Source organism: Mirounga leonina, unplaced genomic scaffold, assembly GCF_011800145.1.
Source record: "Mirounga leonina isolate KUSES-001 unplaced genomic scaffold, KU_Mleo_1.0 Mir_101664, whole genome shotgun sequence".
NCBI classification, from domain to species: Eukaryota; Metazoa; Chordata; class Mammalia; order Carnivora; family Phocidae; genus Mirounga; species Mirounga leonina.
In genome coordinates, this window is record NW_023270175.1 from 20,464,364 (window position 1) to 20,484,088 (window position 19,725).

Genomic DNA, 19,725 nt, shown 5'->3' on the forward strand with positions numbered 1-19,725 from the left:
AACTCTTAGTCTTTTTTGGACCGTAGAGCATTTTGGGAAACTGTAAGACCCTGTCCACAGAAACATGACCTCAGAATTTTGCCAGTAATTTCAAGGAGTTCATGGGCCCACCCCCTCCACAAAGCCCGCCCTTGGGCTCCAAATGAAGAACCCCAGGGATAGAGTTGGGGTGGGTTTTCTCAATGATCTTACAGCCACCTCTGTATGGCAGAGACATGCCAAGTAAGAACACAGGTCATAAAAAAAAAAAAAGAACACAGGTCATGACATAGTAGAGCATATATATAGCATTTGCTCAAGTAACTGTGATTTGTCCTTGGTGGTAATAAGAATAATAATTCATGTTGTTACATGTACTGTATGCTATACACACGCAGACACACACACACACACACGTAGCCTATATACTATATGCCAAGTGCTTTCTACAGACGTCGTCTAACTTCATCCTTACAATAACCCTATGAGGTGAATGCTATACCCAATTTACAGATAAGAAGATGAAGGAAACAGACTGAATGGGCAGGTTACCCAAAGTTACACAGCTACTAAATGGCAGAGCTAGAACTCAGACTCTAGTTGTTGGCTCCAAAGTTCATGTCCATCTTCAGCTGTGCCACCCTGTCTTCTACTCTCCTCATGTATAACTGTTTCACTGGCCATTTGGCAAGTGTTTGTTGAGTAGTTACTACATGCAAGTCCCTCCCAGGCGTGAGCTACATCTTCAGGAGGGCGGTACAGCATTGTGGTGAGGAGGATGCTTTGTGGAGCCAGGCACAGTGCCCAAGTTGAAGTGTTGGTCCTGCTTTTTCCTAACTGTGTGCTATCGGTCAAGTGACTTAGTCTCGCTGGCCCTCAGTTTCCTCATCTGTATAATGAGACTATAATAGTACCTCTTCTGGGCGCCTGCGTGGCTCAGTTGGTTAAGCGACTGCCTTTGGCTCAGGTCATGATCCTGGAGTCCCGGGATCGAGTCCCACATCGGGCTCCCTGCTCGGCAGGGAGCCTGCTTCTGCCTCTGACCCTCCCCCCTCTCATGTGCTCTCTCTCTTTCTCTCTGTCTCAAATAAATAAATAAAATCTTTAAAAAAAATAGTACCTCTTCCATAAGGCTGTGCAAAGATTAAATGAGATGATGTCATGAAGTGTCCAGAATAGGCAAATCGATAGAGACAGAAAGTAGAATCGTGGTTGACTAAGGCTGGAGGAGATGGGGAAATGGGGATGGGATTTCCATTTGGGGCAGTGAAAAAGTTCTGGAACTCCATGATGGTTATATGACTCTGTACTAAAAGCAATGGAATTATAAACTTAATCAAATGAATTGTATGGCATATCTCAAAAAGTAACATGTCAATAAAGCTGTTACTAATAAAAAGTAAATGAGGTGATATATATGAATGCTTAGAACAGTGCCTGGCAGGTAGTAAGTGCTCAGTAAATGTTCGTGGCTGCTGGTTGTTATTGTTAGTATTACTAACAAAATAGACATGCTCCCTGCTCTCATGGAGCTTATGTCTTGCAGGCGACCTGATGACAGGCAGGCTCTGCCCTTTACTCTATTAGATGAACAGTTCACTGGGCCCACTGACAGGTGCCGAGGGCAGAGAATAAAGTTACGAGATCAGGGGCCTTGCAGCAGCCCTTCGCAGCTTCCTGTAGTGATTTAGCAAATGTCCATTTTTGGGGGAGAGTAAATAACTTAGATCTTTCTTTTCTTATCTTCTATTTTTCCAGAGAAAGAAACTTGATAAGCAAAGTCAGATCAGGGCTTAATTCAAAACAGCCCCTTTCAGGGTATGGCCAAGAATCAGAATAGTCTCCTGTCCCCTACACCACCTGCCCCAAGGCCTCATGGAATCCTGAAGGGCTGGCTGAATCCTCAGCAAAGAAAGAGTTCTGCTTCATCTGGTGCTGGGTATATTTTACTGTCTTCTCAGCCTTTGGAAAATTCCTTGGAAAACCTTTCAAAACTCTGTTAACCAGAACATTCATCTTACACGGTCTCCCCATCCACCCAACTTTTTGCCTAAGTTGGAGCATGCAAATACATTTTTACTCTCGGTGCTGCCCTTGCAGAACATTTGGACAGAAATCCCTTCTAGATGTTCTGTTTTACTTGTTTTTGACTACCTTAGGAAATAAAAGTTAATGATCTGCACTTGAAAGAGCCAGCTAAAAGTGATATTCAGAAATAAATAGGACATGTTCAGATTTATGTGCATTTAACTTTATTCCCCCTGACTTCAAGTAGTCTTTCTCTGGCCATTCCTGAAGGTGAGATTTTAAGCAACGGTTCCCCATCTTTCTTTCCTCCCCAGTTCTTTCTTTTTCCTAACACTTTGATTTGTAGGAACCAGCAACAGGCAAAGGGGGCAACTGAACTTGAATTTTTAGCTCAGCCCTCTGCTGAGTAAGAAGCAGGAGGAAATCACAGTTTAGCAGGAGTCCTGGGAATTTGGTGGGGAATGGTCACTCCCTATCCCTGGGGAATTGAGACACTTCCCCCCGCCGACACCCCGGAAAATGTTCTATTGATAAGATATCGGCTATCCCCTTAGCTGGAGCTAGACAGTGATAACCTTCTAGGAGGTGCATGTGGGTCTGCTTAGGGGGAAAACAACTCTTCCTTTCTTCCTAGGGCCTGCTTTCATGTTAAAACGTTTTGCTTATTCTGCACTCCCTGGATGCTAGAATACTAGAAATCCCTACCTTGCCCTATTTCTTGTTTGGTGGCATGGAGAGACCTCAGAGCTTGTGAGCGTATGCAGCTGTGAGGTTGGGAGTGTCCTTGTGCTGTGCAAGCACGGCCGGCGTGCCTGTCCGAGTGGGCGAGTGAGCAGGGCTGAGCAAAAACAGTGGAGGACGTGAGTGGGGAAGGAGAAGAGTGAGAGCTGCTGCAGAGAGAGGCCCAGGTGGGGAGCCAGGAGCCCTAGGTCTCAGTCCCAGCCCTGCCACTTTGTCACCGCAGGCGCAAATGAGCTCATTTGCAGATTTGCCTGGGAAGTGGCAGGCGCCCCCCAGCGCGCGGACGCCCGGGGTCGTGTGTTGCCCTGGACAAAGCATTTAACCTCTAGTCTTGGAGCCTCAGTTTCCTGGTCTTTGCAGTGGGGATGATACTAACTTCTGCTTTCAGGGTTGTCAGGAAGATCAAATAAAATAACAGAGAAGGAAACGTTTTGAGACGTTGAAAGTACTGCAGAGTATCAAGTGGCATTATTAATAATGCCTCGGCCTTTTCCTTGTCTTCCGTAAGTGCGGGCCAGTGTGAGTTGCTCCCGTGTCATGCCTTTCTTCTTGCCTTTGTTGAATCTATTACACACGGAGATAGACCGTTTTTCTTGAGTTGGCCCAGGCTAAGGATTGTTTTCAGTTGTTGGTGTCTGTACCATTTGCACTGAAGGTATTTGACCAGTGTGGTCACCCGACTTGCCGAAGAGGCATTTCTGTTTGCTGCCCGTCTCTATTGCTGTTTGGATGTAGAGAGCATGGGCCTGACTTTGCGCCTTTGAAAATGACTTTGGGTGTTGATGTGGCTTGTGAATGCAGCCTCCGTAGACCTGTAAAAATGATGGCGTGTGGATGTCTATGGAGATTAGTTAGGGCACAGGGTTCAGGCCCAGAAAGCCCCTGCCCCGGGCCCCCACCTGGGCTCTGAGCTCTGTCCGTGTGTCAGAACGGGGCCCCAGACTTATCATTGGCAAAGCTTTCTTAAGAAGAGAAACTGATCTCAGACTTGACTCTCTCTATCTCTCCACAGTGCCGGAAGCCACCTAGTGACCCCCAGGAACCCACCAAGAAAAGCCCCAGGGGGGCTTCAGATTCAGGAAAAGAGCACAATGGAGTCAGGGTAAAGCACAAGCACCGGAAGCCAGCAAAGCCGGATTCCCAATCTCCAGGAAAGCGAGCTGATGGCCACGAGGAAGGTAGGCTCCTCAGTTCCTCGCCCTCTGGGCTGGGCTATAGAGGGATCCCCATGGCAGGTCATTGGCGGGTTGGGGGGTGGGGGTGACTCTGCACTGCCCAGAATAGTGAGACTTCCTCATTATGGAAAGAAGATAAAACTGACACCTCTGAAATCAAAGGCAAGGGAGAATGGGGCTTATTCTGTTCACCCTGGTCACTAGAATAAGGTACGCTCTGAGGGCCAAAGAGGGTGGTTTTCAGACAAACACAAGTCAGTCCTATGACAGAGTAGCCGAGCCATTACCCTGCAATGGGTCTAGGCTCAGAGAAGAAATGGGGTTCATGAGGACTGAGATCAAAACAGCAGGATGGGGTTCATGACACATGTTTTTCTACCTTTGGTATATTCGAAAACTCCCATTATAAAAAGTTAAAAAATTAATACCCAGCTAGCTAGCCAGAAGCGTTTAGGGAAATACTGAACTCTTATTATCGAGAGACACGCAGTATGTTTGGAGTCGGGAGGTGTGTACTTGACCTGTGTGCTCTGCCACGCTAGTTCCTTGGTGCCCTCACCAGAGAGAGACACCCACGTGTTCCTGCGTACATAGCCTGTTTTCATGGCTTTGCCTGTCTGACCCGACCTGCCTTTTTCTAGTCTGTTCTTATGCGGCAGTTTTCCTTTCTCCACTACGCCCTGCTCCCATCTTCCTGCCTTGCCCAGTCCTCTACGATCCATTGAGGTTGCCCTCGTCTGGGACCTGCTCCAGCTTAGTTCTAACTTTGTGGAGGTGCGGCAGCCTCACAGTCCTACAGACAGCCAGGCCTTCAACTTGCTGGCGAGCTGGCGAATCGATTCTGTACACAGCCCTTTCTTTGGTGTCAGCAAAAATGACCCAACTCCCAGTTTTCAAAAACCGCTGGGAATTGCTCCTTCTCCAAGAGAGGTACATAGGTGAGAGCAGCCTGAGGAGAGCCGATGAATGCGACGCCCAGAAAGACACAAATCCTCCCTTGATTTTTCCACCCAAGCCTCTCCGGGATGGGGGGGCGGGGTGTGGGGCTTTCAGTCCTTGGACTCCTGATTGTGATATTTCTACCTTCTGCCCTGAAACCACACGTCACTCCAGGTTCCTTGGAGAAGAAAGCAAAGAGCAGTTTCCGTGACTTCATCCCCGTGGTTCTGAGCACGCGGACGCGCAGTCAGTCTGGTGAGTGAGTCTGAAGCCACGGCCCATCTTGGCCCTTCTCTGCAGAGAGAGGTAGAAATCTGGTCGAGTGATTTTGCCATTGGTCTAGGTGGAGAGTTGAGACTTCGACTCACCATGCTAAGATGCCCAGCTCCTTGCAGAGACAAGAGAGCCCAGGGTGGGGAGGGGGAACACAGCCCACAATGTTAGGACTGCTTGCTTCACTTTTCCAAACAGGGCGTTTCCGAGCAGGGATTTGACATCTCTTGTTGGCAGCCAGTGGTGGAAGGAGGAAAGGCCTGTGCCACTCAGGAAAACCGGCCTACTCCAAGCTTTCGCATCTCATGGTCAGCGGGGCCAGTCTCAGGCACGGACATGCAACCTTTGGACTTACCGCCCTATGTGACAGGCGTCAACAAAATCGGCAGTGGTCACTGAGTTGTCAGGGCCGGTGGAATCGCATTTGGCCCCCTGAATTTGTATTCAGTGTCTGAAGAAAGATAGCTCTTTCTGGCCCCCGCCTTTGCCTGCCAGCCTCCACGTTGGTGTGTAGCACTAGAAGTGGTTGCCCTGCTTCACCTGTGTTTCCATGCGGAGTGGCTAGAATGGGGAAGCAGGGCGCAGTGTAAACTCAGCTAGCTGACATTCTATTAACTGGCACCCTCAGCTCACGGAGAGCGCAGTGGTAATTGGGGCTCATAATGACGGCCTGGAGGCCTCGCAAAATCCTGAAGTGTCTTCTGAATCATCAAAGAGTGATTACATTATGCCCAGTCTCATTTTACTGTTAAACACATTGTACTGCATTTGATTCTTTGGAAATTGGTGATCCCTGTGTGATCTCTCTGGTGATTCTGTATTAACCAGAATATTAGATTAACCAGAACACTTCGTTCCTTGCCTGTCTGTATATGGAAATTTTGCTGGATATTTGCTGTCTTTAAACGGTCTGACTGACTTGAAGCTTTGGTTAAGGACTATTCCTTTTGCTTCAAAACCATTTCTTTCTTCCACTGACCTCGCTTGTGTTTGGGGATTGTCAAGTTAATAGCGAGTCCTTGGGAGAAGGATGGTGGTGTTTCAGAGCAGCTTCTGAAGAAGATCATCAGATCTGCTGTTGTGCTAAGCCGGGCCAATTTAGGGTCGTACTTTTGTGGTTAGCAGAGTTATGAAGGAAGGAGTGGGGATGAAAATGGCCTCTTGGCAAGATGGTGGAGGAGGGCAGGAAAGGTACCATCGTGCCGGGGTGCTGGGGAGAGGGGAGGGAAGTGCCTGTCCAGCGGCGAGGAGCCGCTGCGGTGGGGAGGAGGGGGGTGTGCAGGGAGAGAGCTCCACCCCTGGACTCTTGGCCACTTAATAGGAGGTGGGGTCAACGCGAGGGAAGAGGGCCTGGCGGAGGAGCATTTGGGCGGGACTAACCCAGGCTGTGTCACAGGAAAGTGACTCCTTGCTTCGCTTTTCCTGAGACTCTTCTTTTGTGATGATTCTGCTTGCCCAGGGTGGCTCTGTCAGTGAGACTGGTGGTCACATAGCGAGCAGGGGCGGGGGTGCCCTGCCGATCTGCCCTCCCTCACCTGCTACTGAACCCTGATTTCCCAAAGGGCAGGGACCTGTGGCCTCCTCCTGCTCCTCACATAGTGCTTTGCGCCTCATAAGCACTAAGTAAGAGTTTGTGCAATGAGTTAAAGTCACAGCAACGTGGATGAGGAAGGGCGTGTGGCTTGGATACTCGATATTTGTGTGGTATATTGGACTCTGTAAAATGCTTATGGGCGGATTATCTCATTTGAGCCTCAAAACAGTCCTGTGAGGCCAGTAAGGCAGAGAACAGTGTCCCCGTTTTAAAGAGGAGGAAACAAAAGTGAAGGAACTTTCCCAGAGCACACAGCTAATAACTGGCAGAGCCTGAACTTGAACCCAGACCTTCAAGCTCCTAATCCAGGGCACTTGCTTCGACACCATACTCTTTGTCCTTTGAAGAGGTACCTGACCGTCCTCTGTACATCCCATCCACAGGAAGCATCTGTAGCTCCTTTGCTGGTATGGCAGACAGTGACATGGGAAGCCAGGAAGTCTTCCCCACAGAGGAGGAAGAAGATGTGACCCCCACCCCGGCTAAGCGTCGCAAGGTGAGAAAGGCCCAACAGGACACCCAGTATCGCAGCCACCATGCCCAGGACAAGACTCTGCTGAGCCAGGGCCGCCGGCACCTGTGGCGAGCCCGAGAAATGCCCTGGAGGACTGAGGCTGCCCGGCAAATGTGGGACACCAATGAGGAGGAGGAGGAGGAGGAAGAAGATGAGGAGGAGGGCCTGGTGAAGAGGAAGAAGCGGAGACGACAGAAGAGCCGAAAATATCAGACTGGGGAGTACCTGACGGAGCAAGAAGAAGAGCAGCGGCGGAAAGGGAGAGCAGGTAAGGCTGGCTGGGGATTGCTGCCTCAGCGAGCTGCTATCACTCATCCCCAGGCCACAGTGACTTTGGCTTCTGGGGACCCTCGGGCATCCTGGGTGTTCCCACCTCTGCCTTCTCTTCGCCAGCCGAAGGCCTCTGCACCCATAGAAACCTGGTGCTGTGAGCTCCAGCTGCCAGAGGGGGTCACTCAACTCCAAGCCCCAGGCTGTGGCTTGGGGTTCAGATTGAATGAGTTTGGACTGACCTGCAGGGGAGCGGAGGACGTGAAGGCCCGAGCCCTCCAATTTCATATAAGAGTCTGAACCTCTGAGCAAGGCCACAGTGGCATCCTTGGCATGTGACAACTCGATACCAGGGAGTTCTCTGGTTGGCTTGAGGGAGCTGGCTCTTGGGAGGCTGGGTTCTTTCTCCTAGAATCCTGGGTTCAAGAAGAAAGAGGCATTGGCTGCCTTTCCTGGGATGCTTCCAGCCCCTACACTAAAGAGAAGTACCAAGTTTCCTCAACTTAACAGAAGAACTTCAAGTAGAAGCGGGCACAACTATGCTTTCTCCATTAAAGCTGCAAAGGTTCTTAAGAGGCAGAGTGAAGCTTTGAGGTGACCCAAGGTACCATCAGTTTTGTTGGACCCAAGTTGGAAGAGCAGGCAGACCAAGGAGAAAACCAGGCTTTCTTTGGCTACGTCAGATGCTATAATATATAATCATGGAGGCACAGACTGTCACCAAGGCTAATATCAGTATGTTCTGCTAAGTATTGTTCGGGCCCATTTCTGGGGTTTTTTTGGGGGGGCATTTCTATAGCAGATTTCTAGATGAGCAAAAAGTATGTTTCTGGGTTCTGTAAGAGCAAATCTCTCTCTCACTCTTTCTCTGACCTCTGCCCTTGAAGCAATATTTGATTGTCTCTGATAATGTATTTATCCTGCGCTGCTGGGAAGTATCTACAGTCTCCCTATTATTGAAAACAGAATAGCTGCCTTCTGAGGGGGTAATAGATTCTGGGTTTGCTATAACGCAAACAAGGCTAACCCTCACTTCCAGCTCAGTTTAAGTATAGATGTGTACGATACCGTCCCTATACTGCAGAGGGTAAGAGAACTAATTTTCATCAACTGTGGGAGAGGGTGGGGATGATTTTCCCTTTTTCCTGCCAGAGCCGTAAGGGATTGGTCAAGAATGAGGCATCAAGCCGTTGGTCTCAGCCACTTGTGTTTGGATGAAGAAGAGCTTTTGTGTCACGCAGTCTTCTTTACTGAGAGCTGGTTCCCTGCAAGCTTGGATGCTTCCTGTGGAACTTACTGGTTTGGAATCAGAAGGACCTTTGAGGTTATCTGGTTCCATTTTCCACCCAAAGCAGAGATCTCTGTAGCACTGTGGATAGGTAGCCTTTATGTAAACACCCCTGGGAGCATGGAGAACAACTGCTTGGCAAGGCGTCCTGTTTGATTTGGGGGCAGCTGCAGCTGTGGAACGTAGGTCATTCTCCCTCCGTGCATATGTCTAAGGGTTTTGAGTCAAGGCTGTTGGCTTTGGCTTATGGTTTGGTTACCTTCCTCCAGATCCTATGGTGACATCTTCATGAAGGGATTGCCTGGCAAACATCTCTCTTCTCAGGAAAGCTCTGATCCTTCCTATTACTGCCTATCTTTCAGGTTGACATGAGGGAGTCAGGCAGAGGCCAAACTAGACAGGTCACCTTACTTCTGTCTGAGCCTCATGGCCTTTCTGTTTTTTTAAAGGATTTTATTTATTTATTTATTTGAGAGAGAGAGTGAGCATGAGTCAGGGTGGGGGGCGGGGTGGGCAAAGGCAGAGGGAGAGGGAGAAGCAGACTCCCCACTGAGCAGGGAACCCGATGAGGGGCTCCATCCCAGGATGCCAAGATTGTGACCTGAGCCGAAGGCAAATACTTAACCGAATGAGCCACCCAGGCACCCTCATGACCTTTCCTTTTGTCCTGGACTTTGGTATCTCCCTCCTTGACCTGCAGAGGGGATAAGAATTGGCTCTGGGTTTGGAGTGGAAGAGCCACTTCCACTTACCCAGCTACTGCTTCCACTCTGTTTCTTTCCGTGCTACTATGAAGTTCTTGCTCCACTGCAGCTGAATAAGCTCCAGAGCCTGCCCATCCCTGGGTCAACGGGGTAGGGAGCTGCTGCTTTTCCTGTGGCGGTGAATGCTGTAATATGGCGTCCCCATGTTTCCTGAGGTCCTCCCTCACAAGGCACAGTTCTGTTCCTTCCTCTTTCGCCTCAGCCCAGACTTGTTGCATCAAAAGTCCCAGTTTAGAATGTTCTGGTTGGAATTGCCATTAGAAGCCATCTAACACAGCCGTTCTTGGACAGGTGTGAGGACCCACTGGTGGGTTGGGGCTAGTTGGGAGAAAACATTGGTATGATAACTGGCTAAGAGCTGTGCGTAACCCAGAGCCAATTCCTCATATTCTAGTGATGGCTCCCGCATCTGGATTTGCCATTGGTAATGTCACATGTGAGAACACATGCCACGGTCAAGGGAGGCCAGCTAAGAATTCTTGGATCTTGCTTAACTCCCTTGGTTCACAAATTGGAGAAACTGAGGCTGCAGTTACTCATTTCCTAGACATACTGATCTTTTGTCATGTGCTCAGTCCTGTGGGGGAAATAAAGAACACATGGGCATGGCCCTCCCTAAAGAGCTTGCACTGCAATAATATGATAAGGATGCCTTCCTCTTTATAACACCTTATAAAGGGGCTTTTGTATATGTGACCTCATTTAATTCTCATACCAGTCCTCTGATGTGGAATATACTTTCTCCATTTTATAGACATAGAAACTGAGACTGTGGGAGATTATGTGGGTGATTATGACTTGCCTCAAGCCAATTACACAGCTAGTGGCCAAGCCATGTGACACTAATATTAGTTAAGAGATAAGAGTAAACTTAATCTATCCCCCCTATACCTGAGGTTTAGGACTGACCTGTGGGATGAGGCTATTGGCAATGAAGTTCCCAGCGCCGCTCAGGGATCCATCTGGAAAGAGCTGTAAGAATCACAACATACTTCTAAAAAAAAAAATTTTGTTAATTTATTTTAGATTTGGGGGGCAAGTGGGGGGAGGGAGCAGGAGGGGGAAAGAATCTCAAGCAGACTCCGTGCTAAGTGTGGAGCCTGATGCAGGGCTCCATCCCACCACCCCAAGATCATGACCTGAGGTGAAACCAAGAGTCAGCTGTTTGACCAACTGAGCCACCCAGGCGCCCCTTGAATCACAGCCACACTTTTTGAAACTAGAAAGTGCTTTGTCTAGTGAGCTGTGGCTAGAATTAGAGATGTTGCCCAGTGTATCCCAGTGACTTGATTTCCAACCAGGGAAGGCAGCAGGTTTCTGTGACTGTCCATCAGCTAAGTAGGCCCAGGGCACCTTCTGGTTTCAGGGGGTTTCTTTGGCTTTGATCTTGGCATCCTCAGAGAGTGACCAACCAGGCAGTCAGGTGGGTGGGCGGAGGCAATGAAGGAAGACTTCTCCATTTACGCCCCACCCCAGTATACTTCATACTTCGCTTCAGCAGAGCTGCTAAATTTGTTTTCATACTAGAATGGAGAAAGAGACAAAGCCGATGGGGGAAAAGCTGAAAAGAAGGTTCTGATTTGCTCTGGGCTATGGGGAAATCCTTTTAAAATTACCCTCATCTTGGGGACAGCCAGCTGGGCCGCCCCCTGCTGGCAGGGCTGGGGGTTGTCACCGGCTTGGAGAGGAAAGACTTGGATGTTGAAGTACAGTGTCCACTTGAGAAGCGTTTAGTGGCATTGTTGGTACCACACTAGACACTGGTAGCTGATCGTTACACAGCTCGGCACTGAGATTCGACTCCCCAAAGCCTTCTGATTCATCGTAGAGGAAAGCATTGCTTTTCTGTGTTCCATTTCCCTGACATCCATTCTTTCCTGTTTCTTGCCTTCAGATTTAAAGGCCCGTAAGCAGAAGACTTCCTCCCAAAGTTCGGAGCACCGCCTCAGGAACAGGAACCTTCTCTTGCCCAACAAAGCCCAGGGGATCTCGGATTCACCAAACGGTTTCCTCCCAAATAACCTGGAGGAGCCAGCCTGCCTTGAAAATTCAGAAAAGCCATCAGGAAAACGAAAGTGCAAGACCAAGCACATGGCAAATGTCTCAGAAGAGGCCAAGGTGCGTTGCCAGTGAGGGGAGTTTATGGGAAGGAAGTGGGCTAGGGTGGCAGGCTTTCCACAGGCTCCTTGAACAACAGTCATCTGAGTGAGTGAGTAAGTGGATGAGGAGGACCCAATTAGCTCATATTTATTAAAGTATTTTGAAGTAGTTCCAGAAGAGTTGGGGGTTACATTTGAAGAATGGGACCTAAAGTTATCAGCTAACAATAAGAGTCTGCAAACTCTCAGGTTTGGTTCTTAATGGCTTTTCCTCAACAGCTCTTGGATCTCCTTTGAGTTAGGGAAGAGTTGAAGAATATGGCAGGATGTTAGCCTGAATAGCTTGTTAACATCCAATCAAGAAGCTTTTGTCTGGGCTTAACTCCCTGGAAACCAGTCAGAGAGTTTTCTGAATCAATCAAGGTAGAAAAGAACTTGTAGAAGCAAGGATGTTGATGTCCAGACAAAGGTTGCTTGAGGGTAGGCTGAAGGAGTTAGAGCTGCCCTCCCACTGGCAACTCACCAGTTCCTTTGCTTCTCGGGGAAGCAGAGGAGCAGGTAAGTGGGCACTCACCAGTCAGTAGCCAGGCCAGCATTCTAGAATCGCTGTTCATAATTGACATCTTTTTGGGGGTTCTGATGTTCACATCATTGGTTTCAGGTTCCACATTATACCATTTGCAAAAAATCACATGGTCCTCAGTCCTCAGGTGAGCTTTACATTTGAGAGAAGCGAAGGTCCAGGCCCCAATGTCATTGGCAACCCAAAAAAAAAAAAAAAAAAAAGGTCATAGTGGTCTTGTTTGGTGGTTGTGATTTTTCCAGCTCTTTCCAGCTCCAGAGCAGGGATCCCTGAGTGGCACTGGCAAAAGGCGGGAGACCCAGGTGCTCGTCTCCCCCTCCTTTTCCCTTCCCCCTCCTGGAATCTGGTTCCAGCTCAAACAAGGTACTCAAGCCTATTTCCTCATCTTTAAAAATGGAGATGATACTCCATGTCCTTTCCATCTCACAAGGGTGCTTGGGGGAACAAAGGAGGCAACGGATGTAAAAGGCTTTGATCACCGTAAAGTGCTCTTTGAGGTTGGTGTACATTCTTGAGCTTCGGGTCGAGGCAAGGATGGGAGGACAGAGGCCCGGAGTGGCAAGGTAGCATGACCATTCCCTCAGACCCCCGGAGGGGGCGGGGCCAGGGGAATAAAGAAGTCTGGTCTGTGCTGAGGGCTCCGTTCACGTGGTCGTTCTAAATTCCCACAGTGGCTGTTAGAGGTAGGCACTGTAGTCCTTGTTTTATGGTGAGGAAACCGAGGCTCCGGGAGGCTAAGGGACTGGCACGAGGTTACTCGGGGTCACAAGTGACAGAGTCAGGATGGGAAGCAGGCCTCACTGCCTCAGCTCTTCCCGTGTGCCTCCACCCGGTCAATGGGTGGCTTCTGTCTGTATCCAGGAGACGCTGGGGCGGGGAGCAGCCAGGCAGGGACACACTGCGACACTGAGAGGCTCTGGTGAAAGGTGGGCGTCCCCCTCCTCTCCCCCCGGCTCCTCCCCAGACACTCAGATGGCCCTGTCCCACACAAAGGTGACTGGCCGCCTGACATTCAGCAACACACGCTGAGAGTTGTGTCTGGTTATTCCGCCTGGCAGTGTGTCTGCAGAAATGTTCCTCCCAGAGAGGTTTTGTCCCTTCACAGGGCCTCCCTTTCTCCCTCCCGCCTTTCTTTCTCTCCCAGTCACCACCACCTGCTCTGGATGCCCCCATGGCATGGTGCTTTGTAGTGGGAAGCGGGGCGGGGGGAGGGTGGGAGACGTGCCTGCGACACTAAAGCTAGGGCATTGGCCAAAGGCTTCTTCCCACAGGGGCTCTGAGCCAGGGAGGAAGAGGGGAGGGGGCCCCCATTTGTTCTTGCTCCTCCCCCTCAGGCAGCCTCGCTTGTCTCTGGCGGCTCTTGCCCCCGGAAGGAGAGTCACCCTTTGGCTCCTGGCTTGGCTTAGCAAAAACCTAGGCACTTTACCCAGCATCCTCCAGTAGTGCCATTTTCTACCTCTGTCCTCATGGTAGTAGAGCACCACTCTACACTCCTCAGCAGTGCCTTCCTGCTAGTGACTGAACCTCTCTGCCCTTAGGGGATGGGGATGGATAGCAGCTCTGGTGGTCTGGGGATTTACCAGAGGAGACAAATGCCCTGGGCTCTGGTCTTTTCCCTGCTGCCATCCCTTCCTGGGCTTCATGATTTTCTAGGTAACTTTTCAGTCTGCCCAGGGCTCTGCACAGAGCTGGCTTGAATTAGGTCAACAAATATTTGTTGTGATGATGTGTCCAGCCCTGAGTGAAGTGCTGTAAGAAATAAAAGTGAAGATGACAGTACGAACCCTGCCCCAAAGGAGCCTCAAACCTAACAGGGGAGGCCAGACTTGCCCATGAAATAGTAGGAGGAAGTCAAAAGTCTGGCATCAAGTACCAGGTTATTTGTTTCAGGCTAGGTGCCCTGGATATGTGGAGAAGGAAAGCTAGAGTATTATAGAATGTTACAGAAGACATAGGATTTCCGTGAGACCTTGGTAATACTCTGAAGGATTTGGATAAGTGGTATGTATTAGTTGTCTCTTGTGGTCTAACAGATTACCCTCAAACTTAGCTCAATGCAACAGCAAACATATTATCTCCCACAGCTTCTGGTGGTCAAGGGTTCATGAGCAGCTTAGCTGGGTCTGGCTTGGGGTCTCCCATGAGGTTGCGGTCAAGGTGTCAGCCAGGGCTCCATTAAACCGAAGGACTGACTGGGGCAGGAGGGTCCGTTTCCAGTGGGGCTCCCTCGCATGGCTGGTCATTGGCAGGAGATGCCTCTTTACCTTGCCCTGGGGGCCTCTCCAAAGGACTGCTTGAGTGTCCTCATGACATGGCAGCTGATTTCCCCCAGAACAAGTGATCCAAAAGAGAGAAAGGCTGAAGCCACATTGTCTTTCAGGAAGTGGCCTTGGAAGTCAAACACTGTCACCTCTGCACTCTCCTGTTGGCTACACAGGTCAGCCCTGTCCAGTGCACGAGGGGGCTACATGAGAGCACAAATATCAGGAGGGGTCATCAGGGGCCATCTTAGAATCTGATGAGGGCAAAGTCTGCCCTCTGGTCGCCCAATGATTCATGTCCCTCCCCACACGCAAGGCAGACCTACCTCTCCCAAGGCCCTCCAAAGTCTTGTCCAGTTATGACATCAGCTCCCAGTTTATTTTTATTTTTTTTAATTTTATTTATTAGAGAGAGTGAATGAGTGAGAGCACGAGTGGGGGTGGGGGGAGAGGCAGAGGGAGAAGCAGGCTCCCTGCTGAGCGGGGAGCCAGACTTGGGGCTCCATCCCAGGACTCTGAGATCATGACCTGAGCTGAAGGCAGACGCTTCACCGACTGAGCCACCCAGGTGCCCCCAGCTCCCAGTTTAGAATCTCACCATCTAACTTAGGTCCAGGTGCAAATGAGGCTCCTTGGGTCTGGTTCCTGGAGCTCAGTTCCTCGAACACAGTTCCTCTAACACTCCCCACATGAAGAGCCCACAAGGGAGAAAGTGAGGCTCAGAGAGGTTGGGCCTTAACCCAGGTCTTGTAGCTAATGGGTGGCAGAGGCAAGATACCAGACCTACGTCTGTCTGACTCTTGAGCCCGAGTGCTTTCCACCACCCAAGGCGGGCATGAATGTGATCTAGGGCCATGGTGTGGAGGAAGGTGGGAAGAGGCTGGGGTAGGTTAGAAGGCGAGTTTTTACCACAAGAGTGAAGGCCTTAGCAGCTGTGCCTCTTCAGTCAAAGATAGCTGTCTCCACTTCTCTTTACTCTCAGTTTGCTTTGCTCATTTAGAAACAGGACTTGTCAAAACCTCAGCAAATGGGGATTGAGGCAGGTAAAGAAGGCAAGTGGAGTGCTTGGGGGAAGCTTGGATGTGCCCTCGGTCTCTGATTTCGGATCCCTTGGTCATTCGTTGGTTTATGTGGTTGAGGATTTGAGCCCCTCCGCATCTGCTGTTCGGGTGGGAGCGGATGGGAGCCTGCGCTGATCCAGGACCCCACCCCCCCATCTCTGCTTTCTAGGGCAAAGGTCGTTGGAGCCAGCAGAAGACACGATCTCCCAAATCTCCCACCCCAGTGAAGCCCACGGAACCATGCACACCCTCTAAGTCCCGAAGTGCCGGCCCAGAGGAGGCCTCCGAGTCACCTACAGCCCGGCAGATCCCCCCAGAGGCACGTCGGCTCATAGTGAACAAAAACGCGGGCGAGACCCTCCTGCAGCGGGCGGCACGTCTTGGCTATAAGGTAGGGAGAGCCCCAGCGTCTGTGGAGAAGCTTCTCCCCATTGGCTCTTCTGTGGCCTGGGCTTCAAACCCCCCCCCCCCAGACTCCTTCTATTGCCCAGATGGTCTCTGGGGCCGCCTAGCCACTCTCGGGGAGTGTGGGTACGCAAGCTCATTTGAATATCAATTGGGGATGAAAAGAATTGAAATATTGATAACCCAACACATTCCTAGGCCAGAAACGGGGTTTCGATGTTGTCTTGAGCTTCGCTTTGTGACGGCTCCCTCACTCAGAGAGGAACAGGGGTGATCATCACTCACTTCACACCCTGCAGCTTCCCCTCATTTGAACTCCCGTGGGGGGAGAGTCAGTGGTGCGTCGGCTCCCTGCCCCGACACTGCTTCCCTAGGGGGTGGAGAGAAAGCAGGAAAGGGAGCTGGCATTTATCGAGCACCACTTTGGTCATGTTAAGAGCTCTGATTACTTCATAGGATTTCATCTTCACCACTGACCTGTGGAGGTAGGTTTTATTCGCTCCATTTTACGCATAAGAACATCAAGGCTTAGCAGTGCTAAATGGTGTATCCAAGACCATTCAACTCTTAACGTATGTATGATTCTGAATTCCCACCAGGTCTTTTTGATTCCCAAGTGCCAGGGTAGGGTGGAAGCCTGACTCCGTGACCATGGTAAAATGTTTTCGGACACTTTTGTTGATACGAACTCCTTGACCATGTATCTTTGCCCACCACACCAATTATTTCCTAAGGATTTGCTCTTAAGGGTGGAACTGCTGGGTTTTAGAGTAGGCCTTGATTTAAGGCCTCCGATCCCTATAACTGACTCATTTAAAGACGGTCTCACTCCCAGCCAGGCTGCTCGGCACAGGAGAACTACCTTGGCAGTGGCTCACTGGCGAGCTGCCCATCTTTCTTGAGCGCCTGGTTTGGGGGCCGGGGTAGGTGCCAAGAGAGGTCTGAGGAAAAAAGATGACCAACCCCTGCCCTCAAGTGTAATCTTCTTTTACCTGGGGCCAAACCAGCAAGTAGGAGACCGCAGGAGAACCAACCAGGACAGGACAGGAGCAGGTGGGGCAGCCTGTCAGGGGAGGGTGGGAGGAGCAGTCTGAGGCCTGAGGGAAGAGGCCAGCATTGTCTGCATTGGTGAGGAGGGTAGGGGCCTTGCGCTCTCCTGAGTGCAGGGAGCGGGATAGTTCCTGTACACCCACGAGACCGCACCCCCACACCGGCACACATCGCCTGCTGGTTCGTGCACTTTCTCATTTCTCACTCACTTGCTCCAGCCGGCTAGCCTGTGAGCTAGCTGTCAGTCAGGGTGCCTGAGCCACCTGTGTCCCCAGGGCCTGGGAGAGGGCTGGTAATGGGCCCCTGGTACTGCTGCCCACGTCTTCCCCTCAGAAGAGGGGCTGCCTCTCCCCTCCCCCTCAGCTGGTTCACCAGCTTCATCCCAGACCAGCTGGGGTGCTTCTAGTCCTGGAGTCCTGCCTTTGGTCTTGTCGTGTAGCCCAGGGAAGCTAATCATTACTCTGTGAATGAATGACCACACTGGGTTATGCTCAGAGCAATCCTGATTTGAGGGGAGGGCTAGAACTGACTGCCCTGGGATAAACATCCAGGGACGGTGCTGAAAACAATTAAAACTAGCCTCCAGAGATAGAACTTCAACCAGTTTTTTCTTCCTTGCTCTCCAATTACCACCAGAGGCCGTGCTTGCCGCCACATGCCTCGTTGCTCTGGGCTGATGCTGTCTTACAAAGGCCCGGCCTAGGGAACCGGTGCTCGGGGAGTTGAGGCCTGAGAGTTTGAGCTCCAGGTGGGCAGGTGAGCCTCTCTGCAGACCTCGCCCCAACAACCCACACCCAGATGAGTGAGTATCCTTGGTCATAAGATGTGTCTCCCCACTTCCAAGGAACTAGCCCAGAGCTCAGGCCCTGGCCATGGCACCTCAGGGCTGACTTCATTGACGAAAGATTTTGAGACTTGCCTGTTATTCCCCGGGATAAAGTGCAGGCTCTGAGACTTCCTCTTTGGACATTTGGAGAGCTTCGAGCCTAACTGGGGTGATCTCAAGAATTAGGCCTCTCTTTGCTTATGGAGCTGTCCCTGTCCCTACAGGATGTTGTTCTCTACTGCCTCCAGAAGGACAGTGAAGACGTGAATCACCGCGACAATGCTGGCTACACGGCCCTGCATGAGGCCTGCTCCAGGGGCTGGACTGACATCCTGAACATCCTGCTGGAGCACGGGGCCAACGTGAACTGCAGCGCGCAGGATGGCACGAGGCAAGAAGGCCACTCCCCAGCCCCCCCACCCCCCCCGCAGCTCAGCCCCTCACTCCAGAGAACTTGCTGCAGCCTGGACCTTCGCAGCACGCCATGCCTTGTCAGGAAGTGCCTCAGGAAGCCGACTACAGACTGCAGGGGGAAGCGGTTTAGGGCAGGGGTGGACGAGTTCCTGGCTGGCCAGCCCACATCGGTTACTAAGGAGAGGTTGGGGTTATTTAGGGATCATCCTGTCAAATGCAGTTTTACCAGGAACACCACTCAGGCGTCCCTCACATCCTCCCGGTGGTGCATCTGTCTTCGGCAGAGTCTTAGGCTTTAGGAACGGGGAGGCCCACCTTAGGGTCACGTCCCAGATTTGATTCTTGATTTGATGTCTGTACACTTTAAAAAAAAACACACCTGCTGTGTCTTAAAGAAACTGTACCCATTCGCCTGTATCAGAGGGCCTACTTCCTGGGCCACATTGAGACATGAGCTGCTTACCAAGTAAGGGGACTTGGGTCAGAGGACGCAGGCTTTGCTTGGCCGCCACCTAGTGTGTGGAACCACTGTGCTCATCCCTGCTCCAGGGTGGTCATCCAGATCTTTCTGTTCATACCCCCAGCATCTGCTTTAAGTTTATCCTCAGTCAGGGGGGCCCGTTCTCTCCCAAACTCCAGAGCAACCAGTGGGGCTACAGTGCACCTTAGGGACTGTCCCAAAGTTTGGGAGAACATAAGAGAGAAATGGGAGGGAGGAGAAAGAGGCAGAGAGAGGAGAAGGAAGTGGGGAGATCTGATGGTGGGTACAGTTCAGAGGTGGTTCCTCTACCCTAACTCTTACCCACATTATTCTGGGCTCATTTTACGTTACCTTCCCCTGAGGAAGTAGCCCGGTGCTAGACACCCAGGTTCCCATCCATTGTCCTCCCCCTGTGTCACCTCTGCAGGCCAGTTCATGACGCGGTGGTCAACGACAACCTGGAGACCATCTGGCTCCTGCTGTCCTATGGGGCTGACCCGACACTGGCCACCTACTCGGGACAGACAGCCATGAAGCTGGCCAGCAGCGACACCATGAAGCGCTTTCTCAGCGGTAAGCGCGGCCCAGGCTTGAAGCCATCACCCTTGGGGCTGGCCTCTCATTCCTGAACTCCTGAGGAGGTATTCTTCACCTCCCTCCACCTCAAACAGCTCCCATGAGGGGTGTCAGCCCTCTTTACAGGCTTTGCTTGAAGTGTCTCAGAAATCTCTATGCACTTTAAAAAGCCCAGAGGTCCACTTCCTCTTATTCCTGTGTCATGAGTGTCCATATCGCATGCATCCTCTTCAGGGCCATGGCAGCCCACAGGGACCCATTTCCCAGTGAGGTATGTGGGGTAGGCCTCCTTGGGAGACAGTGGCCCCACTAATAGATTGAGCTGTGGGCAGAATGTGTTGACCCCTGTTCGGAGTGGGATGTTAGTTACAAAGAAATGACACTTAGCGTTTTGCTTTTGTCTT

At 51.0% G+C, this 19,725-nt stretch overlaps 1 protein-coding gene across 5 annotated transcripts in view; it reads left to right on the top strand.

The window, feature by feature from the left end:
- BCORL1 (BCL6 corepressor like 1) overlaps nt 1-19,725 on the top strand; it is a 63,833-nt gene that overhangs the window by 30,265 nt on the left and 13,843 nt on the right. For 4 of the 5 annotated variants that reach the window (XM_035008482.1, XM_035008503.1, XM_035008484.1 and 1 more), the window contains 7 exons: nt 3,761-3,926; nt 5,037-5,117; nt 7,113-7,511; nt 11,460-11,683; nt 15,739-15,960; nt 18,075-18,241; nt 19,173-19,318. In XM_035008482.1, coding sequence (XP_034864373.1) covers nt 3,761-3,926; nt 5,037-5,117; nt 7,113-7,511; nt 11,460-11,683; nt 15,739-15,960; nt 18,075-18,241; nt 19,173-19,318 — 1,405 coding nt within the window. The remainder of the gene's footprint in view (nt 1-3,760; nt 3,927-5,036; nt 5,118-7,112; nt 7,512-11,459; nt 11,684-15,738; nt 15,961-18,074; nt 18,242-19,172; nt 19,319-19,725) is intronic. The other variant, XM_035008513.1, reaches the window with a different exon arrangement.